Below are 24,200 nucleotides of genomic sequence, written 5' to 3' on the forward strand. Positions count from 1 at the left end.
ATATATGCATGTTAATTTCATGAATTGGAATAGGCTACCCTGTGACTGGCTGGCAACCAGTTCAGGATGTACCTCGTCTCCTACTCAAAGACAGCTGGGATAGGCTCCAGCATGCCCGTCACCCTTGTGAAGATAGGTAGATTAGAAAATGGATGAATGGCTGCTGTATTTAAAATAATAATAATAATAATACATTTAAAAACAACTGAGTGTTTAGAGTATTGTGGCTATAGTTAGAATAATCCCATTAAGGGATGAAGTGCGCGTTTAGATTGACAGATGGCCTCACTATTCAACACTAGTACTTGCAACTACTGCTTGTTGGACACGATCAAGGACATTTTCCAAGATGGAGAGTTTTCTGGAGGAAGGGTCCGAACATTTGGACATTTTGGGCTCAGGGTGGATAGGTAGCCCCAAAGGAGGGTGGCCCAATTGTCTGATTTTGGTGGAGCACATGTGCCTGGACCTGCTGGGACAAATGGACTTTCTGCTGGAGCACAGAGACACGTATGTCAGTGTGGCAGGCCCACTTTCTTCGGATGACTTCTACGTGTGGCTGTTTAATCACATCTGATCAGAAAATGCAGATTCATTTCAACACGCAATGCTGATATAAATTATCTAGAGTGTCTTGTGAACTGCAATTTCTCCAACGTTTCAACAATTTTAGGATTGAATGGTCTGCACTAAAATGCAGTAAACATTGGTCTCAAGATCCATCGTTCTCATGTGTTCGCTATTAAGGTGTTTGTTTTTTGTTTTTGGCACAGATAAAAAAATAGTTGTAATTTAAAGTACAAAAGATCTGAAGTAAAATGTCCCACCAAACAAATGCTTCCTGAGAGAGATTGTATATTAAAATATTGGAAACATTTTTACACAAATAATAATAATAATAATAATGCTTATAGTAAACGTGATGTATTACGTTTTTGATACCTTGCCTACTTACTGTATACATCTTTCCAAAAATGTCAAAATAAACGGAAATCTGGTCGCATGGTTTCTTGTATTCTTTCATACAAGACAAAATATGATTACATTGCTCCTGTGCTCCATGTATATATTTTTAAAAATAAATACAAAGTCGCATTATTTGCCAGTAATGTAATTACATTCAGTTTGAAATAGCCGTTCAATATTTGGTCTTTTTTAAATGTCAAGTTTAAGGTAACATATGCAATATTCTGCACGATGGTTTCCGGTCGGGCAGTATACCTGTAACGCCCACAATTCCATGCCGCGTTAGTTGACTAGCTAGCAAACGAATGTTATATTTTCAGTTGTTACGCAATGTAATTTCAAAGGTTGTGTGCTTTTGTATGGGTTTCCACGTCACAAGAGCAGAGTGTCAGCATCTTGACGCTAGAGAAGGTAAGAAGCCACTTTTGAACATCTTAAAATGGGGATAAAAAGGGCTAAATGTCACTGTAAACAGTGGCCGACGAATCTATTTCGCTAATGAATAGAAACAACGGTCCCTAGGGAATGACACTTGGACCATAAAGCTTTTCAAAACAGTCTTAAATACAATTTTGTCTATAGTACTGATCATATGATCGATCATGTTAGCGTTATGAAGAGCGTTCTGGTATAACTAGTGAAATAACTACAATATGTTCGCAACCAGATATTTAAAAGCCAGTGAAACATTTCCGGCTAGCTGCAATGTAAATTACAGCGGAATGAAATGCAATTAATCCATTCGTGTCCCTTTAAAACACGTTTTAATAAACAGAAATACGTAGCTCTATATTTGAAAACAAATATTTAAGACATAATAGCAAATGAAATAATGTTTAATTTTTTTTTTTAATGAAATGCACAGAAGCTTGCTTGGACTTGAAATCTTGGCTTTGACTTGGACAAAGCAAAACATCTACAGAGGCATGGCTTGTAACTGGAAACATTCCCACTTTGGGGCAGTTGTAAAATCAGGGTACCACTGACCTGTAAACACGATTTAACTTTATAGCATCTTACTAGACTCAGTGCACTGATTGAATAGTTGGAGGTGAACCTCATCCACTTCACCTTCAAAGAAACAGGCTCTTTGAATAACTAAACAACACAAACATTAAAACCATTGACGTGCTAACCAGTCAACCACTGTGCAGCCACAAACATATATATAAAGTGTAAATAAAGTACTAAATTAATATGTTGTATGAAACGATTAGTAAAAAATACAAATCTATCAAATATTTTTTCTTTTAACTAAAATATCATTTTTGACTGCTCTTTTCATATAAACTTGTTTTAAATGACACTTTCAATTGATAAATATATACAGGCCCTAACAGTCAAATAAAGTGAATGCCTCTACTGATGTGCAGTTGATATTTCATTATGACGTCCTGATGCTGGCCCTCGCTTGCGTCTGCCTATCACAATGAGCGGCGTGGCGCTGGGCCTGGTGCTCGCATCTGTGTTCTTCCTGGCGCTTGCCTTCCTCCATCGCTATGGTGACCTGAAGAAGCAGCAGCCGATGGTCCTGCTGGGGACTCTGGCATCCTGGTACCTCTGCTTCCTCATCGTCTTTGTCCTGCCGCTGGATGTCAGCACGGTATGTACATATATTCTTGAGTGTGTTCCAGTGAGGAGTTTCAAATGCACTTCTCTTTCAGACCATCTACAAGCAGTGTCTGTTGGATAACACACATCATCCTTCCCCTGTTTCGCCAACAAGAATCTCTTATATGACGGAAAATGGCTCCACTCTTTCCCCAACTGAGAGGTAACTAAGCTACATGGTGATCGTCTCCCACAGTATACACTGCACATACAGCCATCCATCCATTTTCGGTACCACTTATTAGGACCCCACTGATTAATCGACTGGGCGATATATACAGGATATATATATATATATATATATAAATTAAGGTTATCTTATCTTATGTGTGTCTGTGTGTGTGTGTGTCTGTGTGTGTGTGTGTGTGTGTGTGTGTGTGTGTGTGTGTGTGTGGATATACTGTATATAATATGTATTTTTTTTCTTATAGTTCACCTCTGCTATTCACAGAGAATAGTTGACGAATACCAGAATATTTCAAAACATCCACACACACATCTGTCAAAAATACAAAGATATAATAAAACAGTTAAAAAACATTCGAAAAAAAAATATATTAGTGATGGTGTGTGTTGACAGTGCACCAAGTGTGTGTGAAAAGCCATGGAGTTACATACCAGAGGGTGTGCTACCTGTCTTCTGGAGAGTTGTGTATTGGACCTCTCAGTTTCTCACCTGGTAAGATCCCGTGCATACACACACACACACACACACACACACACACACACACACACACACACACACACACACACACACACACACACACACACACACACACGTACACATTCTAAAGTAGCCGACGTGTGCACATTTTGAGCATGACGTCTCTGATCCACTGGTTAAAGGACACGTTGATTCTCTCCTCTTTCATCTCAAACTGCTTCAAACAACAAAGCGTGTGACGGAAAAGTGGTTAGGACTGCACGACTGTTCATGTTTTATGTTATGTGTTGTGTTTATTTATTTTACTTTATGTTAACTGTTTTGTGAAGCGCTTTGTTACAGCTGCCGCTGTTTTGAAAGCGCTATATAAATCAGCATGTATTGTATTGTAAAGAAGTAGATGGTCATAACCGTTCCTTTGTGCATGTGTTTAGGTTGCTGCTGCCCTTCATGCAGTCGTACGCGCGGTCGGGCGCGTTCTCCCTGGTGGGAAAGGTGAAAGCAGCAATTGTTGAGAATGCTATCTACTATGGCACCTACCTGCTCATCTTCATCTTTTTGGTCATCTACGTCGTTGCGCACCCGAAGTGGCGACTCACATGGTCAGTTCTCTGCCTCACTGTATTCTAGTCATGAAACTGAATGAACATTTCAGATCCCAATTATAGGAAGAAAAGAGGATCAGGTTTGTCAGTTTTGTCACCAACTTTGATATGACAAATATTATGAGAAGTCGATAAAAGAAAATGCAAACAACATTTTTTTTAAAAAGTACAAAACTTGTACAGAAGAGTGAAAACAGATATCGGTCAAAAAATACAAAAATCCGAGAAATATTTCAATATTAGAAGAGAAAAATGCAAAATTGTAAAACAGATAATACAAAAATACTAGGAAAAATACAACAGTAATAGATAGGCATCCATCTATTATCCATACCGCTTATCCTCATTAAGGTGTACTGGAGCCTATCCCAGCTGTCTTCGAGCGGTTTCAAAAATGTCGCGCTCACCTGTGTTCAGGGCTGAGTTTCAGACCATCTGCATCACATCTGCTAACACGTGGGGCCTTTTTCTGCTGGTGCTGTTGCTGGGCTATGGCCTGGTAGAAATCCCACGTTCCTACTGGCTGTCATCCTGCCACGCCCACTTATTGGCCAAGACTTACTTCAAGGTAGCAAAGATGGCCAGCGAAAAGGTGTCAGCTGAGGAGAACTTGGCCGATGTCATGGAGGTGAGGGTGTTGAAATGCTTCTTCATATATTTTTTTAAAACAAATGAACGGACTGCATTATGTTTGAGAGCAATGAGCGTTTATTCCAATGTCATCATCAGGAGGTGTCAGTCATCAATGTGTCAGTCAAGTACAACCACTCGCTCAGGAAGTGTGTGGATACCATTTTGACCAAGGTGAAGCGTACCCTATTTCAAGTACCGTACCCTATTTGCTCTTCTTTTGTTGTTAATATGCTAACATCATCTCACTTTAGTGTCCCATAGAGTACCAGCAGGAGATGGGCAGCGACGCGGAACATTCCTGTAACGATCAGACCGTCCTTCCAACCAAAAGAGGCCTCGTTCAGCTTCATAAAAAAGTACACAAAGTGACTTCAGTGCAGTTCACATGATAATAAGCAATCATCCTCAGAAATTACACAGAAATATCTGCCACAAAATACTAACATTTTTGACAACATTTTTCCAAAACAAAAATATTAGGAGGAAAATGGCACAAATATTCAATATTTGATTAAAATTACAAATATTCCAACAATACAAAAATATTCTGGATCAAAATAAATACCGGTACTAATGGGCACCCCTGCATTACACTATCCACGAACCCCCCAAATATTAGACCAAGCAAAATTGTCACCAAAAACGAAATACTTCACAAAAATCGTCCATTAGAAAAAAAGAGAATATTAGCGGGAGAAATGTAATAATACAAAATACTGTTAGTAGAGGAAAAATGACAAAAACACAACATATTGAGCATTAACAAACATTAAACATACATTACCAATACCGTTGGACAAATATATGCCAAAATGTGACAAAGTATTGTCGAAAAATATTAGAAAACAAAAAACAATATTACAATATATTAAACGAAATAGATAAATAGAAAAAAATATGAGGAACATTCATCCATCCATCCATCCATCATCTACCGCTTATCCGGGGCCAGGTCGCGGGGGCAACAGCTTTAGCAGGGAAGCCCAGACTTCCCTCTCCCTAGCTACTTCTTCCAGCTCTCCCCGGGGGATCCCGAGACGTTCCCAGGCCAGCTGGGTGACATAGTCTCTCCAGCGTGTCCTGGGTCTTCCTCTGGGTCTCCTCCCGGTGGGACATGCCCGGAACACCTGACCAGGGAGGCGCTCAGGGGGCAACCGAATCAGATGCCCAAGCCACCTCATCTGGCTCCTCTCGATGTGGAGGAGAAGCGGCTCGACTCTGAGCCCCTCCCGGATGACCGAGCTTCTCACCTTATCTCTAAGGGAGAGCCCGGACACCCTGCGGAGAAAACTCATTTCGGCCGCTTGTAACCGGGATCTCGTTCTTTCGGTCACGACCCATAGCTCGTGACCATAGATGAGGGTTGGAACGTAGATCGACCGGTAAATTGAGAGCTTCGCCCTTTGGCTCAGCTCCTTCTTCACCACGACAGACCGATACAACGTCCGCATCACAGCAGACGCTGCACCGATCCGCCTGTCGATCTCCCGCTCCCTCCTGGCCCCACTCGTGAACAAGACCCCAAGATACTTGAACTCCTCCACTTGGGGCAAGATCTCCTCCCCGACCCGGAGGGGACACTCCACCCTTTTCCGACTGAGGACCATGGTTTCAGATTTGGAGGTGCTGATCTTCATCCCAACCGCTTCACACTCGGCTGCGAAACGCTCCAGTGAGAGTTGGAGAGACCCGTTTGAAGGAGCCAACAGCACCACATCATCTGCAAAAAGCAGGGATGCAATACTGAGGCCCCCAAAACGGATCCCCTCAACGCTTCGGCTGCGCCTAGAAATTCTGTCCATAAAGGTTATGAACAGAATCGGCGACAAAGGGCAGCCTTGGCGGAGTCCTACCCCCACTGGAAACGATTCCGACTTACTGCCGGCAATGCGAACCAAACTCTGACATCGGTGGTATAGTGACCGAACAGCCCGTATCAGGGGGTTCGGTACCCCATACCCACAAAGCACCCCCCACAGAACTCCCCGAGGGACACGGTCAAACGCCTTCTCCAAGTCCACAAAACACATGTAGACTGGTTGGGCGAATTCCCACATACCCTCGAGGACCCTGCTAAGGGTGTAGAGCTGGTCCACTGTTCCACGGCCGGGACGAAAACCACACTGCTCCTCCTCAATCTGAGGCTCGACTTCCTGACGGACCCTCCTCTCCAGCACCCCTGAATAGACCTTACCAGGGAGGCTGAGGAGTGTGATCCCTCTGTAGTTGGAACACACCCTCCGGTCCCCCTTTTTAAAAAGAGGGACTACCACCCCGGTCTGCCAATCCAGAGGCACTCTCCCTGTTGACCACGCGATGTTGCAGAGGCGTGTCAACCAGGACAGCCCCACAACATCCAGAGCCTTGAGGAACTCCGGGCGGATCTCATCCACCCCCGGGGCCTTGCCACCGAGGAGCTTTTTAACCACATCGGTGACTTCAACCACAGAGATAGGAGAGCCCACCTCAGAGTCCCCAGGCTCTGCTTCCTCCAAGGAAGGCGTGTTGGTGGAGTTGAGGAGGTCTTCGAAGTACTCTGCCCACCGATTCACAACGTCCCGAGTCGAAGTCAGCAGCGCCCCATCCCCACTGTACACAGTGTTAGTGGTGCACTGCTTCCCCCTCCTGAGACGTCAGATGGTGGACCAGAATTTCCTCGAAGCCGTCCGGAAGTCGGCGTCCATGGCCTCACCGAACTCTTCCCACGCTCGGGTTTTTGCCTCGGCGACCACCGAAGCTGCCTTCCGCTTGGCCAGTCGATACCCGTCAGCTGCCTCTGGGGTCCCACAGGCCATAAAGGCTCGATAGGACTCCTTCTTCAGCTTGACGGCATCCCTTACTGCTGGTGTCCACCAGCGAGTACGGGGGTTGCCGCCACGACAGGCACCAACCACCTTACGGCCACAACTCAGATTGGCCGCCTCAACAATAGAGGCACGGAACATGGTCCACTCGGGCTCAATGTCCCCCGCCTTCCCCGGAACATGGGAAAAGCTCTGTCGGAGGTGGGAGTTGAAACTCCTTCTGACAGGGGATTCCGCCAGACGCTCCCAACAAACCCTCACAATACGTTTGGGTCTGCCAGGACGGACCGGCATCTTCCCCCACCATCGGAGCCTACTCACCACCAGGTGGTGATCAGTTGACAGCTCCGCCCCTCTCTTCACCCGAGTGTCCAGAACATGCGGCCGCAAATCCGATGATACAACTACAAAGTCGATCATCGAACTGCGGCCTAGGGTGTCCTGGTGCCAAGTGCACATATGGACACCCTTATGCTTGAACAAGGTGTTCGTTATGGACAATCCGTGGCGAGCACAGAAGTCCAATAACAAAACACCACTCGTGTTCTGATCGGGGGGGCCGTTCCTCCCAATCACGCCCCTCCAGGTCTCACTGTCATTGCCCACGTGAGCATTGAAGTCCCCCAGCAGAACAAGGGAGTCCCCAGCAGGAGTACTCTCCAGCACACCCTCCAAGGACTCCAAAAAGGGTGGGTATGCTGAGCTGCTGTTTGGTGCATATGCACAAACAACAGTCAGGACCCGTCCGCCCACCCGAAGGCGGAGGGAGGCAACCCTCTCGTCTACCGGTGTGAACCCCAATGTACAGGCACTGAGCCGGGGGGCAATGAGTATGCCCACACCTGCTCTGCGCCTCTCACCTTGAGCAACTCCAGAGTGGAAGAGAGTCCAACCCCTCTCGAGAGAACTGGTACCAGAACCCAGGCTGTGTGTGGAGGCAAGTCCGACTATATCCAGTCGGAAATTCTCTGCCTCACACACCAGCTCGGGCTCCTTCCCTGCCAGAGAGGTGACATTCCATGTCCCAAGAGCTAGCTTCTGCAGCCGAGGATCGGACCGCCAGGGTCCCCGCCTTTGGCTGCCGCCCAGCTCACATTGCACCCGACCCCTTTGGCCCCTCTCATGGGTGGTGAGCCCATGGGAAGGGGGACCCACGTTGCCTCTTCGGGCTGTGCCCGGCCGGGCCCCATGGGTGTAGGCCCGGCCACCAGGCGCTTGCCAACGAGCCCCACCTCCAGGCCTGGCTCCAGAGGGGGGCCCCGGTGACCCGCGTCCGGGCAAGGGAAACCTTGGTCCATATATTTTTGTCATCATAAGGGGTCTTTGAGCCGTGCTTTGTCTGGCTCCTCACCTAGAACCTGTTTGCCATGGGTGACCCTGCCAGGGGCATAAAGCCCCAGACAACTTAGCTCCTAGGATCATTGGGACACACAAACCCCTCCACCACGGTAAGGTGACGACTCACGGAGGGGTGAGGGGAGGAACATTCGTAAAATATAACTGACTTGGTGAGCACATCTGTCTCACGGTTCTGAGGATTGTGGTTTGAATCGCGCCTCCTGCCCTCCTGTGTTGAATTTGCACCTTATTTCTTGCATGAGTTTTCCAAGCACTCCTGCTTGGTCCCACATGCCAAAAACATGCATGTTAGAAGGCTAAATTGTCCATGGGTGGGAATGGTTGTTTTTCTCTATATGCCCTTCATTTGCTGAGCCATTAGCATTGCATGGTCAAAAGAGCACGCCATTTGCAACACCTAAGTTTGGTCAATGATTTATAAATAAATAGATACAGTAGATTTGTGAAACAACATCAACTTAACCGAATTTGGACATCGGAGATTCCCCTCCCCCCCCCCGACGGTGACAATGTGTGTTTTTCAGGTGATCTCTGCTGTGCAGCGGTGCCGTCAGACTCGCGTTCAGTGGTCCATGTTGTTGGAGCGGATTTTCCATCTTGAAGATGCCGCTAAGAGCCGCGGCAGCCCCATGTGCCACTTTGTGCGCAGCTTCACCGCCACTGAGCGAGACGGCTGCATCCGAAGGTTTCTTTACACACCTAAAGTAGGTGAGTGAATGGGGAATTTTGTTAGACTAGTTTGACTAATATTTGGGGACAAGGAGCACCACCGTCGCCGATTACATTTTGATGAACAAACAGTCAAACACACATACAAAATGAGAGCACTGGCAAGGACTTCATGTAGGCCTCCAATGCACGCCCAGATGGTCCACCTTTACTTCATGTACAGTATATATGTATAGATATTTATTCTTAATAGATTTATTTTTTAAAATGGACGTATTTATTCTTCCCAATTTGGATTTTGCTTGGTGATGTGTGCCTACATGTGTGTGTGTGTGTGTGTGTGTGTGTGTGTGTGTTGTCCAGAGTGGTACTGGGAGTGTGTGTTCCGTCAGGTGTTCTACAAGCTGCTGGCATTTCTGCTCTTCTTCCTCTCTGTGGCGGTGGTGTGGTCCGAGTGCACCTTCTTCAGCATGCGTCCCGTCCTCTCCCTCTTCGCCATTATTGTCCGTATGACTGAACAGCAACGCTACTATGTTTGTACTGAGGTTGGCACCTACTTGGTTGACGTTCAAAACTAAATTTCCCATTGACATCCATTTTCTTTGGAATCATTCCCAACGTCACCATTGAAATACCCGTACAGGCAATGTTTAAAGTCACATTTTGTCATTATTAAGTGTAAGCAGTCCATATGTCCAGGGTGCTGAAAAGGATTAATACTATAATAATAATGTATCAGGGCGGCCCGTTGGACCAGTGGTTAGCGTGTCGACCTCACAATGCAGAGGTATTCCAATTCCAGCTGTGGGTTTTCTCTAGGTACTCCAGTTTCCTCCCACATTCCAAAAACATGCACGGCAGGCTGATTGAACACTCGAAATTGTCCCTAGGTGTGAGTGTGGGCGTGGATGGTTGTTCGTCTGTATATGCCCTGCGATTGGCTGGCAGCCGGTTCAGGGTGTCCCCTGCCTACTGCCCGAAGACGGTTGGGATAGGCTCCAGCACCCTCCGCGACCCTTGTGAGGATAAGTGGAAAATGGATGGATTGATGGATGGATAATGTGATTCAGTTTATGGCATTAATATTTCAATGGGGAAAACTAATTTGAGATAAGAATGTGACCCAGGATTAGGGAAGAAGAATGCAACTTTGACAAGAAGAAGAAGAATGCAACCATGACAAAAAGAAAAATGCAACCATGACAAGAAGAGGAGGAAGGGTTCGCTAGCATTCGATAGGTCGTCCATCAAATGGTTTACTAACTTCAGTAAATACCACATATAGGGTGTGTAAGATGTCTGTAATTTTGGTTTTCATATTTATGTTGATTTAATTGTAGATTACTCTTCTTGGAATATTTTGATCAAAGTGTTTCACAGTCAAGTGTTCTGAATTGTGGAAAAAATGCATAACTCGTCTCTTTTGAAATGAGTCCACATTAATACCTTAATTGATGGCCTTTTTTTGTCCATGTCCACCAGGCGGTGTGTTTCATCACCATCATCTTCCTGTGCGTTTGCGTTTACTCTACCGTGTTCCAGATCCGTGTATTCAACTACTACTACCTGGCGCCGCATCACCAGACAGACGCCTACAGCCTGCAGTTCAGCGGCATGTATGCACAGCACACTCATGGTCGCATTATTATATAAACCTGCACGCATGTAAGGTGTCGCGTATCTTCTCTCAAGGTTGTTTTGTCGCCTGACTCCTCCCCTGTGCCTCAACTTCCTGGGTCTGATCCACATGGATCCCGCCGTATCCCAACAGGACCGATTACACACGTCCTATACATCTGTGGGTGGACTTACTGTCAGAATGCAGTCCCATGAAGTACATTGGTACCTTGACTTAGGAGCTGAATTTGTTCGGTGACAATGCTTGAATCTCAAATCACTTGGATTTCAGATCACTGTCCCCATTGAAATTAATCAAAATGCCATTCATCTGTTCCACGCTTCTAAAACCACTCCAAAGATTTTGTCATTTGATTTTGAATAATAGAAATAGGATTGTACATTATTGGACTGTACAAAAACATTGTCATAATGTTATGAAATTTTACATTTCCGTAATGGCTAAAATTTTTGTTCCCTCGTGAAAGGCAAAACGATGCTGAAAATATCACAAGTAAATACAAAATTATTTGAAAAAATGCTGAATAATAAGACAAGTCAAAGCCAAGCTGATTTCACAAACACCTTGCTCATGTTTTTCTATAATTACGAGCTTTAATTCAATGGTCTTGGTCTTTTATTCAGAGCACTTTCTTCGGATCCGATGTTAGAAAATGGCAATTTAGTGGCACAAAAGCCATAGAAAATGGCAACACAAAACACTACAGATACTTAACACGGCAAGTGCCAGGTAGCTAATACAAACTGATGGCGGCTGATGTTGTGATTTTCTGGATAGCTGAATGACACTTGATAAACACATTTTTACTTATAACACAAAGCAAAAAAAAAAAACCCAAACGAGTGACAACTTGCAACTGTAAAACTGGTACGTTGGGGCGCTTGTAAGTCAAGGTACCACTGTATGTTATGACGGACACTCGCTTATTGTTATGTCTACTAGATAATGGGCTCCATGCATCTCCTGTCCTTCATATCCAACGGCTTCTACATCTACTACCCCGTGTTGGTATTGCTGCTCTGCTTTGCCACACTTTACAAGTAAGCTATTACAAACTGTTGTTGTCTTTTTGTATCATGTATGCCTTAAGTGACGTTATACATAAATTGGTGTGCATTCGTGGAAAAATGAAGTGTACTTTAAACGTTTGATGCGTATTGTACATAAAATGCGAAATAATTAACGGGAATTTGATGCGTTAATGTTCATAGCCTTGGTTCTCGCTGTTTGAATCTGCTGGGCGTCCATCAATATGTCACCGATGACGACCTGAGCTTGGATCTAGTGGATGAGGGCAAGGAGCTTGTCAGGAGAGGTTGCCTTTGCGTTATCACTTCACCAGTTGCTTAAAATCATTGCCTGATTATGACTTCCGCTTTTCTTTCCCCCTTAAGGACATATTAATCATGCTGATATTTTGTTTTGCAGAAAGAAGAAAACGACAGAAAAGTATCGATGCAGCAAATAGAAGATTTGTTAGTATTTTCCTTGTACTTCTGACAATGACACGTTTATGAATTCTCCTTCACATGTTCAGAGGAAGCCTTAAAATCCAATGAGGTCATTGAAGTTGGAAATTGTCTACATTTTTTTTTAATCTGCTCTAAAATCATGAAAAACATGCATTCGCTTTTTCTTTTTTTTCTGGTGACATTAGGAGTGGTTAAATTATTTAAGTTTGTATTTTCGGAATCTATTCTCCATTATTTACTGCAAAAACCAAATCAGCAGTTTGCGTTTTTTGTGCTTTACAATGCTTACAAAAATTCAAATGGGTCTTTTTTCAGCAAATAATGGAGAATTTGCCCCACCAAAATCTGTGATGATGTAAGCTCCATGTTTTGGCCTCTCAATGCCGACGAGCTTTGGTTTGTGAGTTGAAAAGCTTCATTTCAAAAAATGTAGTACTTTGCCTCCATCTAAGGGCATCTATAGGAAAGTTTTCATCCTTTTGGCACTCTCACATTCGCATGAATTCTTGCGTTTGGTGACTGAACTCCGAACACTGTGAAACATTTTTGCTTTTGCTGTGGTTCACTTCCTTTTACGCTTGTATGACATGACTAAACAAAAATCTTTTCTTTCGTTCCTTTCACGCTAACAAATAAGAATTTAAATCTTACTAGCTTTGCTTTTATATTTTACAAATCACTGTGGTTAACTTATGTTTGACAGGAGAAGAGTGTTAACAAAAACAAGAATTATTTAAACATTAATATTCAGTGTTTAACCTCATTATACACTTGTAAGACAAGAACAGAATCTCAATTGTTTATTTTCTTGACAAGCATGTTCGCAAAAAAAAAATACTTGCCATTTTTACATATTCATTGGTTATCTATTCAAAGCGATTAACTTGTTTTTACATTTAGGAATGTTAATTATGACTTCGGTTGTTGTGATTTTGCTTTGTGTTTTCAGGCATGGAGAGAGCGATATGGAGGAACCCAAGGGGCCTCCGGTGGGAGCAGAACTGGTTACACTGAAATTAAAGACGACCGGGAAACAGAAGTCAAGAAAAGCAGTGGGGACTCATGAAACATGTAGAATAAATTGGTACTCTTGCTAGAAGTTTCACGTAATATTATTTTGTCTTTGCAGTTATCTCTTTCAGTTGGCGAAAGCCAGACGAGCAGCAGAGGAGTTTACTGCACACCAGTGACGATGGATAATAAAATGTTTGCTTTAGAAGGGACTGTTTTGTTTAACACTGAACAACCTTGTTGTCCAACTTGATCTTGGAACTATAAGGTCTACCCTGTGACTGTGAATCTTTGGTGATATATGACATCCTGAAGCATGAAAGGATGCTTGTGTTGTTTAACATTGGCTTTCTTTAAGAAGGTCTTAATGAAACTTCTCAGGAAAATTCTGAAAAACACCCATCTGAGTCTATCAAGTGGGAAAGATACGTTTGCCAAGAGCATTAATGCCATGTACTGTATTCTGACATGCTTTCCATTATGCACGCCTAGAAACTGACCATACATGAGTGATGGGCGTAGAGTGTCGTTTTTTTCTGCATATGTTCATTTTTATGAGGAATTTCTTTGATAAGTTATTAAAGAATACAGATGAAACATTAACGTTTTTTGCGGTCGTTCCCCCCCGAATTTCTATGTCATCATTTTCAAGATTATCAAGTTGTGACACCCTCGAGGAGGGCACCGTCCCTCCTCCCCCGAGACAATGACAATTTGTGCTGCGCTTTCGGGTCAGTTGTAAAAATAGGCGGTGCTCAGCAATACACTGTATAAAAAGTTGTGCTGCCTCCATGATACGCCGTAAAAAGAATGCAGACACCAGGAATCGACACGATGCTTTGATAAACATTTGACAAAAATGCTGTCGTCAAATGTTTGGCGTAGTTGAGGTTATCTCCGAAATCCCGAATGTTAAATCGGTTAAACGTTTTTTTTCCACATTCGAATACGTCGTCCGTCGGTGGATTATTTTAACAAGCGGAGTTTGTCACGTTTTGCCGTGCGAAGAGCAGCGCTTCTTTTTTACGACAGCACTGGAACGCCGCACCTGCCGTCCCAGTCAACGGGGGTTGTAAACAAGTATGCTGCTATTCGTGTTTGACCATTAGCTCAAATTTCAATTTGAACACATCGTGATGCGTCTTTGTTGTCGATTGGGTCAACGTTGCGACACTTTTGGATAAGATTAAAAGCCGTCGGATCATCTTGCCGAGGCATTCCAGCTCCTCTCTTTGGATTTACCGGGTAAAATGATGCTAACCTCTTAGCAAGCTAACGTGTCAAAGGGAAGGAAGGACTGAAAAAAGGACAGCCGATAGATTGCTAGCAGAGTTAGGTTTAGCTTCGACCAATTTGAAGGAAACCGTCATCGATAAGGTTTTGCAGCATGTCTTTTAAAATAAACACTGACGCTTGGTTTGTAATGAAGTTTCTGCCATTGTCCGAGACCGAATAATGCGTCACACGCCGCTTGGGTTTGATTTTAATGTGGCAGATTGCTGTTAAAAAGCATTGCCTATTCATAGCTGTGATTTCAGGAAGATTCCTCGGCTCATCTTTTCTGCTTGTCCGCTTTGATTTAATGCTGGTGTGTCTTGACATCAGAGACACCCTTTGCCATTGCAAGTTGCAACCGCAATAATACACGTTAGCAATATGACAACTGAGCATTGTCCCCGTAAAGACGGCAGTTGTCCTAGATCTCGTTAGCTTGTGCAGGTGCAATCCAGTGTTGTTGAGCCAAACGTTAACTCATTCAGTACCAGCCAATTCTAGACCAAGTCTGAAAAGACGTTTAAAAACGTCTTTGGGAGTGACTAAGTTTGTTTTTGTTTGTTTGTTTGTTTATTGAACATAAAACATATATACAGTAATAATTTGACAGAAAATAAGGTAGATAAAAAAAGTAAAAAGAAAGAAATCAATCTTCATTCAACACAGTTATTATGTTCAAGGGAGTAGGAAGAAGTAAAAAACGTATCTAGTCCTACCCCGTTATGTGATTGTATCTAATAAATCATTTTTATATCAATCAGAAAAGAAAAAAGTAAGAAGAAAGAAGTCTCCATTAAGGCTCATACTTTACCCTTAACCGTGATATTTTTACAACTTTTGGTTTGTATCGGGATTATATACTTCCACACCCTGACACTCTTGTGTCAATTTTCTGTTGCATTCATAATGGATATTTATATACCTTTCTCTATTTATCAACTTAGTTCTGATTTATCATTATATTTAATGTTTTGAATTTATCATTTTAACTCTGATTGATGTAGGTTGTTTGTACTATTTTTTTGAATTTGTTTTTGAACTCAGCAAGCGATTTACTCATTTTCAGGTCCGTTTCGAGATTATTCCACAGATTAACACCTTTGATAGATACACTTCTTTGCTTGATGTTTGTTCTTGTTTTGAGTTTTTTGAATAAGTTGGTACCTCTTAAATCATAGCTGCTTTCTTGAATTTCGAAAAACTTCTGAATGTTTTGGCAGAGCAGGTTATTGTGTGCTTTGTACATTAATTGGGCGATTTTAAAGTCAACCAGGTCATAAAATTTCATCGTATTTAATTTGATAAATAGTGGATTTGTGGGTTCCGTATATTTTGATCTATTAATAATTCGAATTGCTTTTTTTTGTAGGTTGAGAATAGGGAGTGTGTTTGTTTTGCAGGCATTTCCCCATATTTCCACACAGTAGGTCATATATGGTAATAATAATGAAGTGTATAATGTGTACAAAGATCTCTTATTTAGCACTTCCTTGGTTTTGTAGAGGATCCCTACGGTTTTGGCTATTTTTCTTTTTACGTTATCGATATGTGGCTTCCAACATAGTTTTGAGTCTATTACTAATCCGAGAAACTTGGTTTCATACGCTCTTTCTATCTCAATTGAGTTTACCATAATTTTAGCTTGGTGTTTGATTGGTCTTGTGCCAAAAACAATTAACTTCGATTTTTTCAGGTTAAGTGACAATTTATTTCTGTCGAACCAGTTTTTAAATTTGTTTAATTCGTTTTCTACGGTTGTCAGGAGCTGTTTCAGATTTATTCCAGAACAGTAGAAAGTTGTATCATCAGCAAATAGGACACATTTAAATTGTTTTGAGACCTTGCAGATATCATTTATATATAAGATGAATAGTTTTGGACCAAGCACTGACCCCTGAGGAACTCCGTGAGTGATTTTCAGTTGATTCGTTTTTTTATTGAGTTGCACGTACTGATATCTGTTTTCTAAATAACTTTTTATCCATTTATAAGATACACCTCTAATGCCATATCTTTCTATTTTTTTCAATAATATACTGTGATCTATTGTGTCAAAAGCTTTTTTTAGATCTAGGAAAACCCCAACAGTAAATTCTTTGTTGTCTATATTAGTGGCTATTGCTTCCACAAACTCCATAACTGCCATTGAGGTGGTCCGTTTTTCCCTGAAGCCATATTGATTCTCACTTAACAGCGCATGCTTTTGTATAAAGCTATCAAGTCTGCGAGAAAATAGTTTTTCTAATATTTTTGAAAATTGTGGTAGTAGTGATATTGGTCTATAATTTGTAAACCGATGTCTTTCTCCACTTTTATAGATTGGAATAACTTAAGCAATTTTCATTTTTGATGGAAAGATACCAGCTTTGAATGACAGGTTGCATATGTGCGTGAAAGGTCGCACTACATATTCTATAATCTGCTTTATTATTGTCATGTCAATATTAAAGCAATCAGTTGACTTTTTATTTTTAAAAGTTTTTATAATATTTGATACTTCTTCTTGTTTTACAGCAGTAAGGAACATCGTGGAGGAGTTTTTTTCTACATATCTATCTATTTCAAACAAGTTTGTTGGATCAGGAATTTGTTTTGCTAGGTTACTGCCGATGTTGACAAAATACTCATTAAATTCAGTTGCTATTTCTGCAGTTTTTTCCAAAATAGTATTTTTGCCTTTGATAAAATACTCTGGATAATCCATTTTTTTAGGACTATTTCTGATTACTTGGTTAAGTATCTTCCATATTTCTTGTGTGTTACTTTTATTCTGCTCTAATAGTGCATGATAATGATCTCTTTTACTGGTTCTTATAATATTTACTAGTTTATTTTTATAGGTCTTATATTTTTTTTCTGCTTCTTCAGTTCTCAATTTTAAAAACAATTTATATAAATTGTTTTTCTTTTTACATGCGTTTTCTATGCCTTTCGTTATCCATGGCTTACTTGGGTCTTTATACTTTTTGGAGACTTTAGTTAATGGAAAATGTTTATCATATAAGGAGATTATGGTAGACTGAAATACTTCAAACGCTGTATTTGGGTCTTCGTTTGAGTAGACCTCGGTCCAGTTTTGTTTTTCTAGGTCTTGATTAAAGGCGTCGGTGGAGCGTTGGGTTCTTAGTCTTATTTCTGTTATGTGAGTTGTTGACTTAGCTTTTCTATCAAAATAATTATGAAAAACTGCAAAAACTGGTAGGTGGTCACTTATGTCATTAATGAGAAGTCCACTTTCCATTTTATGGTCAATCTTATTTATAAATATGTTATCTATTAATGTGGCCGTGTCAACTGTTATTCTGCTAGGTTTCAGGATTACTGGGAAAAAGTTCAAATGGAGAAAAAAAAAAATCAAACGTAAAAAGTCAGTAAAGCATAAACTCAACACAAAGTGATAACAATTCACCAAGTTCTATAAAGATATCCATAAAATAACATTGAAAGAAATGTAGATATTGGTGAAGTGAAACCACAAAACACATTTAATTGCATTATCACATTATTACTTGTAAGGGTAGCAAAATGATTGCAAAACCTCAGCGTTATTTATTACACATGACAATTTCTGACATTTTCGGTACATTTTTTAGCAAGGATCATGCAAGTTGACAATTCTTTTTCAGGGTGCCACATAAAATGATGTGGCGGGCCGAATCTGGCCCCCAGGCCTTGAGTTTGACACCTGTGATTTAGAGTTTTCCGTTGCCCTGACGTCAATGCATGTTTTTGGAATGTGGGAGGAAACCCACGCAGGCACGGGGACAACATGCAAACCCCACACAGGAAGGCCCCAGCCGAACTCGAACCCCGCACCTTTGCTCTGTGAGGCCAACGTGCTAACCAGTCGGCTACCGTGCCGCCCGCCACAACGTTAGATTGACCAAATTCTATTTGTGTCAGTATGGTAGAATTTGAAAATGTTCTTTTTTTTCCTCCCAAAGCAGAGTGATTTTATGGCTTGAATAAATTATAATAAGTTGATGAACCCTTTCTATGGTGTGTTTGTAGACAAGCAATGGGTGGTCTGGTCAACGGGCGGCGTGGAGGAAGGTCTCCGCCTTTAATGATCGGCGCCCTGGTCGCGTGCATCCTGGTTCTGGGCTTCAACTACTGGGTGTCCAGCTCGCGTAACCTCGAGCTCCAGGTAGCCTCTTACCTTTATATAGCGTGTGTAGCTTTGTTTTGATGCTAATTTCCTGTTTTAATCATTTTTATTGGGTGGTAACAAGAATAGGCATTATCACACGAGAGGGAGTGATGTTGTCCTCTCCACACCTCCCCCTTACGAAATAATGTTTGTCAAGTCATGTTATGCCAAGTTAACTTTTGTTCAATGCAGTGCATGCTGTGATTTCCACCGGCCGTATTTGAATGTTTGAAGCCTCGGTGAGGGTTTATGTGACGGCGTCATCTGATTGCCTCCCTGTGTGTCTTGGCGACAGACCAAGCTGTACGAACTGGAGGGCCAAGTGCGTCGCGGAGCGGCAGAGCGCGGCGCTGACGAGGTGAAAAAATCTGAGTTCCAGAAAGAGATCCACAGGCAGAAGGATCAAATTGGACTCCTCGAGAGTCACTATAAGAACCAGCTGGAGGGGGCGCGGGACACCTGCATCCAGGAGAAGGTGCAGTAAATATAACAATAGAGTTCCTTGTCTTGAGGAATCGAAACTCACTTTGCGTTACACTGTCCTGCAGGCAACATTGCAGCAGAACATTTCCACCAGCACCAAAACCATACAAGAACTTAAAGGTAGCCATTTTATTGCTTTGCTTTAATAGTCGCCGTCCCCCTATATGTGCTTAACCCAATTCGAAAATTTTCTTCATGTGTGTGTCTTCTTGTTTGTGGTGACTATCCCCGTACTTCCCATGCCACTGTGGGTCATTTTGAAATTCTGCCTCTTGACAAGTGGCCAATGCCAATTGATCCTGTGATCATTGTTAGGAGATATGGTTTGTTTTTGTCTCCATTTTGTCAATTTCAAGCCGTTTAAAAAAAAAAAGTTGCGTCCTTTGCTTTGCCAGGCCAACTGAATCAAATGAATGACGACCTGGTGAAGCTTCAGAAGGAGCTGCAGGCTTGCCAGAGCAACGTCAAAACCCTCAACGACAAACTCACGTATGACATGTAAGAAACGCCTTCAAGTTGCGATCAGGCTGCTGCCAAGCTTGCTGATGAGCTGATGTTTTCAATTGGGTGCGTGGGAGGAGGGAAACATCGAAAATAGGCAGGATAGCGGCCTCTGATGAACAGACTCGGGAACTAGTGTCTTCATTGAATCTGACTGAAATGTGGGTGGAGCCATACCTGGAAAGAGACCCTCGCAAATACTTTTCATTTTAAGATGTGGGAATCCAAAATAGTTTTTGGTAAAATGGAAATAAAGTAACCGATTCAAGCAGCAATGGATACTTTCTTGCACCCACTTTTTGCATCTCAGATCCCCGCCTTCCATGGGGCCTCATTTGGCTGGATTCCCTCGAAGGAGTTTGAGCCCTGGAATTCACCAAAATGGCTGCTTCAAACTAAAATGACCCACCTTCTCGTCAGTTTTTCGTCAGTTTGTGATGATTGGCGAATAAGGGCCTCCTTTTTTGCCGCTTCACACAGTCATTTCCGACCGCCGGTCATGGATTCCTGTGATTTTTTTCGTGAGTCCTGTTGTGATAGACGACTCTACTCTATTTCATGATGACTGATAAAACTTTCACTTTCAGGGGCAGTACTGAATAAATGAAGTGAGACAGCTCTAATTTATTCCATACACACACACACGTAAGAATGATATGCTATCGTCAGTAGTCTTATGTTAACAGGTGTGTCATGTGTATGCGTGTGTAGGACACAATGTAACTCACAGATCCTGACACAGAAGGAACTGTGTGACGAGCGAGTGGCCGCCGCCAAACTGGAAGTCCAGAAAAAGATGACTAAGCTCGCCAACATCCAGGTAACCCAAAGCTCTGATGCGCCCGTTCCGTCTCAGCCCACCCTTTGAGTGACATCACGTTGAATGACTCACAAACCGTCGGCAGGATGAGAAGGCAGAGGACAATGGTGTCAAAGCGGAAGGCGACTTCAGCCACTCCTCGAATCTCACGACGGCCAAAGCCGACGAGCGTTTTACACCGTACGCCAACAACATATTTAAGGAGAAAGGTAAAAACGCATTCTGTATGGTTCCTTCAATTGACAGCACATTGATTATCAAACAAATTGATAATTTAGATATTCCATTCATCATAGAGAGGGCTGATTAACTTTGAGTTCTTGTAATTTCAGACTTTTCAACAGAAAATATGAAAACAGTCTGATTACACTGGGGAACAATTTGAAAACAAATATCGAGGTCGACCTTTCTGACGTTTACAACTCAAATTGCCATGCTGATTCCAAAATTGCAGTCTTTTTTCCAGTATGTCAAGTTTTTTTTTTCTCCACAGCTTATCCACCAGATAAACAAAATTCCACCGATTAGCCATAGTCAGACTGTCGTAAGAAGACCTGATTACAGTTGGATTCATCTACAGCTATACGGTAGTCACAACTGAGACAGTGCCGTGAGAGGGGTGTGCGGCTCCCAATAGGTCACCACTCTCAATATTTGCAAACAGAAAGCTAGCCTAGTAGGAATTAAGACGATTAGTGCTATTTACATCCTTTCACATCTATTTCATTTATTTTTAAGAAAATGGGAATCCTATAAATCACAAACGTTTTTGTGACATGATATAGAAAAAAAAATGAGGTCAGTTTTGGCTTCCGCACCCCACAAAACAGCTGTCATGGTGGTGGCAGTGTGATAGTGTGGGGCTAACTCAACAAAAAATGTGTTCCCTTCTTTTTTTTCAATGAAAATAAGACATGGACGAATATCTGCTTTTACGTTTGGAAATTATTGGTCAGCATTTTAGCCTATTCTCTGATATGGTACGGGCCAAACTATGGTAGTAAATGAATCATAATTTTTTTTTGTTGTACATTTTTTACTATGTCAATTTGATGTCCTATTTTTGAAAAAAATGGATAGACATTAAAAAAAAAGTTATTTGTTTTTTATTTAAATTCTGACGGAGCAGACAGACAGATGGATGATTAAACGAGTTAATTGCAGTCCAAGCGTCAAGTTGTCTAATTAACATTTAATTGAAATGAAAATAACTACTTTTTTTTTTCAACCTGCAAGGTGTTGCAGCGGATGAGGAGGACGTCCACCAGTCGGATATGACAAAAGATGGCACAAAAAAGCCTGCCATGGCCCTTCCGGCACAGACCAGCAAATTCTCTTTGTCAAATAACCTGACGCAAGTGGACGTGTTAGCTGCCCCGGGCCAAGGTAAGACACGTTGGGTGAATCTCAGGTGTTACTCGCGGTACTTCCACCACAACCAAAAAATTGTCCTGAATGTGCACAGAGGAGTTAAGGATTGAGCATCAAGGAGGTTCATTGGAGAAGCTACAATCAAGGAATCACTGATCCTTACTTTGCTGAAGGCTTTTTTGCTACTCGACAGAAACATATAAATGGCCGTGTGTCATTAACTCATTCACTCCCAAAGACGTTTTTAAACGTCTTTTCAGACTTGGTCTAGAATTGGCCGGTACTGAATGAGTTAATCGTGAATGGAGCAGGACTTAAAATGAAACAGCTGATCTTGGTTTTTTTTTGTTGTTTTTTTTTGTCATTCCTTAATTGTTTTAGTTCAAATATACATATTTTTTTGTGTCTCCTTTTTACACCCACAATTTACGAAATGTTGAAGGTCTGTCATTCATCAGCTGCCTTTGTCAGTCCGTCATTTTTTCAAGCGAAGCCAAACCAAGCTAATCGTCAGTCCGTCATGTTATTTTAACCGCTTCAGACAGTAAAATTCACCGGTCTGCCAGTTTGTCAGTTTCTGTGCTGGGGTTCTCCTTGTTATGATGTCTTTTAAAGGAGTGGACCCGGAAACAGGACGTGTTCTGATTGGCCCAGGGGAAGCCAACATGACCGCCTTGGAAGAGAAACTGGAGAATTATGACCGTGATGACAAGCAGGTGCTGGGAGGAGGAGAATTGGGTCAGGACAAACAGCAGCAAATGAGACGGGATGAAACCATAGGTATGTGTGTGTTTTGTTTGCATGAGTGTGGGTCTGTCTGTCGGTATATGTAAGTGGTGTATTTGTGTGAGTTACTGTGTCAGTTATTTTGCATGTCTGTTAAACTGTTAATTTGCATTTGTTTGTGTGTGTGTGTGTGTGTGTGTGAATTTTTGCTTGTGTATTTGCTTCTGTGTTTTGTTTGGGTGGCTGTTTGAATTTGTCTTTGTGTCCGTACGCGAGTTTGTGCATAAATGATCATACGTGTGTGAATTGGTGTTTCTGTAAATGTCATCTCAACCAGTTGAATTTTCTTGAGCTTGGTTTGTGTTTGTGTGTCGGCACCACAGAAGCGGAAAAGTGACAAAAGTGATCTTGTAACCCCCTAGACAAAATAATGGAGGATGAGCTGGCCGACTACAACGGCGACGACGACAACGAGGGAGAGTTTGAGGCCGACAAGCAAGCTGAACTGGCTCAGAATTAAGGTGAGACTTTCTATATATTCTAGCATATTCATATTTAGAAATATTCTTTAATTAATAGAACCTAAATAAGTAGAATATGACTCCATATACTGTCTTACTGTATCTTATGTCACTGGATGATGTTTTCCCTGCAGGAAAGCACACCCGGTGGACATGTGAGGAATTGCTGTTTTTTTGACTGCCAGTTGACTGGTTGAACATGTTCAACAGCACCAACATGATAGTTTAATGACAATTTTTCCGTGTCATATTTGAGCTGGCAAGGTGGACGTGGTCACTCATTCGCCAAAATGACTACTGAATGTAGTTAAAGCACATTTGTTGTCCCGTACAAACAAATGGACCCAGAACCGTTGAAGAATGAAGTCAAATCATATCTGCCCAGCAGATCACTTTGATTTTAAATGTGTGTGCTAGACAGATTTTTTTCTAATGTGTATATTTAGACCTGCTGAAGAAAGACTATGAAAATGATACAATAAAAGTGGTGTTGAAAGGATTTAGTTTATCATTATTGCAAATAAAATGGAAGATTAAGGAAAAAAAAGGTAAACTATGACTGAAATATTGTCACCAAAAATATAGTTTACATATAGTAGCCATCACTCAAGCCAATACTTTTCTGAAAGTAGCCAAAGAGCGTTATGGTAGTTTTGAGTGAAGTTGCACTTTATCCTGTGCCTAATTTTGTCACAAAACCAACGAATAAATCCACCATACCTTTCCTTATTCATGCCCGGGCTCAGCGTTCTCAATATGAAGTGACTTCATTGAGGTGAATATGAAGACAAAATAAAACGAGGTAACGCTTTAGGAACTTGGCTGAGTAACATCCAATGACATGCCAGTCGCAACTTGGATGTGGCATGTTCTCGTGTAATGCAGGAGCCACTCTGCTCATCTAAAAACACACTTATTAC

General features: G+C 42.0%; 2 protein-coding genes across 11 annotated transcripts; both read left to right on the forward strand.

Annotated features, from left to right (window-relative positions):
• The first annotated feature begins 1,229 nt into the window (after nucleotides 1-1,229).
• LOC147205054 (G protein-coupled receptor-associated protein LMBRD2B-like) lies at nucleotides 1,230-14,036 on the forward strand. 9 transcript variants are annotated; one of them, XM_086112061.1, is made up of 17 exons: nucleotides 1,230-1,377; nucleotides 2,340-2,569; nucleotides 2,631-2,740; nucleotides 3,158-3,256; nucleotides 3,676-3,843; nucleotides 4,264-4,474; nucleotides 4,576-4,650; nucleotides 4,731-4,835; nucleotides 9,167-9,350; nucleotides 9,675-9,856; nucleotides 10,794-10,927; nucleotides 11,004-11,109; nucleotides 11,893-11,990; nucleotides 12,162-12,265; nucleotides 12,379-12,425; nucleotides 13,372-13,474; nucleotides 13,552-14,036. In XM_086112061.1, the coding sequence occupies exons 2-17, from the start codon at nucleotides 2,396-2,398 to the stop codon at nucleotides 13,620-13,622; spliced, it is 1,971 nt and encodes a 656-aa protein (XP_085968187.1). In that variant the 5' UTR covers nucleotides 1,230-1,377; nucleotides 2,340-2,395; the 3' UTR covers nucleotides 13,623-14,036. The 9 variants fall into 9 exon arrangements, 7 of the variants coding, with proteins under 7 accessions (XP_085968187.1, XP_085968189.1, XP_085968188.1 ...); XM_086112064.1 differs by having other exon boundaries at nucleotides 1,237-1,377; nucleotides 2,480-2,569; XM_086112063.1 differs by having other exon boundaries at nucleotides 1,235-2,569; nucleotides 10,854-10,927.
• A 215-nt stretch (nucleotides 14,037-14,251) lies between these two features.
• Nucleotides 14,252-23,779, forward strand: LOC147205055 (protein GOLM2-like). Of its 2 annotated transcripts, none has more exons than XM_086110716.1 (11): nucleotides 14,252-14,678; nucleotides 18,720-18,855; nucleotides 19,154-19,333; nucleotides 19,407-19,461; nucleotides 19,737-19,839; nucleotides 20,554-20,662; nucleotides 20,748-20,871; nucleotides 21,899-22,048; nucleotides 22,649-22,813; nucleotides 23,182-23,280; nucleotides 23,415-23,779. In XM_086110716.1, exons 2-10 carry the CDS (start codon nucleotides 18,727-18,729, stop codon nucleotides 23,277-23,279), a joined length of 1,113 nt encoding a protein of 370 aa, XP_085966842.1. In that variant the 5' UTR covers nucleotides 14,252-14,678; nucleotides 18,720-18,726; the 3' UTR covers nucleotide 23,280; nucleotides 23,415-23,779. The 2 variants fall into 2 exon arrangements, with proteins under 2 accessions (XP_085966842.1, XP_085966843.1); XM_086110717.1 differs by having other exon boundaries at nucleotides 14,252-14,513.
• Nucleotides 23,780-24,200: the final 421 nt, after the last annotated feature.

Source organism: Hippocampus guttulatus, chromosome 5 (assembly GCF_054856545.1).
Source record: "Hippocampus guttulatus isolate MCC_2025c chromosome 5, RoL_Hgut_1.0, whole genome shotgun sequence".
Taxonomy (NCBI): Eukaryota; Metazoa; Chordata; class Actinopteri; order Syngnathiformes; family Syngnathidae; genus Hippocampus; species Hippocampus guttulatus.

Excerpts from the sequence above, each read along its gene's own strand:
- LOC147205054 (XM_086112061.1), top strand. The coding sequence starts at position 2,396 with ATGAGCGGCGTGGCGCTGGGCCTGGTGCTCGCATCTGTGTTCTTCCTG. Across the intron at positions 3,257-3,675 it reads ACCTCTCAGTTTCTCACCTG|GTTGCTGCTGCCCTTCATGC; the intron begins GTAAGATCCCGT and ends GCATGTGTTTAG. Across the intron at positions 4,836-9,166 it reads TCGTTCAGCTTCATAAAAAA|GTGATCTCTGCTGTGCAGCG; the intron begins GTACACAAAGTG and ends TGTGTTTTTCAG.
- LOC147205055 (XM_086110716.1), top strand. The coding sequence starts at position 18,727 with ATGGGTGGTCTGGTCAACGGGCGGCGTGGAGGAAGGTCTCCGCCTTTA. Across the intron at positions 20,663-20,747 it reads CTAAGCTCGCCAACATCCAG|GATGAGAAGGCAGAGGACAA; the intron begins GTAACCCAAAGC and ends AACCGTCGGCAG. Across the intron at positions 20,872-21,898 it reads CAACATATTTAAGGAGAAAG|GTGTTGCAGCGGATGAGGAG; the intron begins GTAAAAACGCAT and ends TCAACCTGCAAG.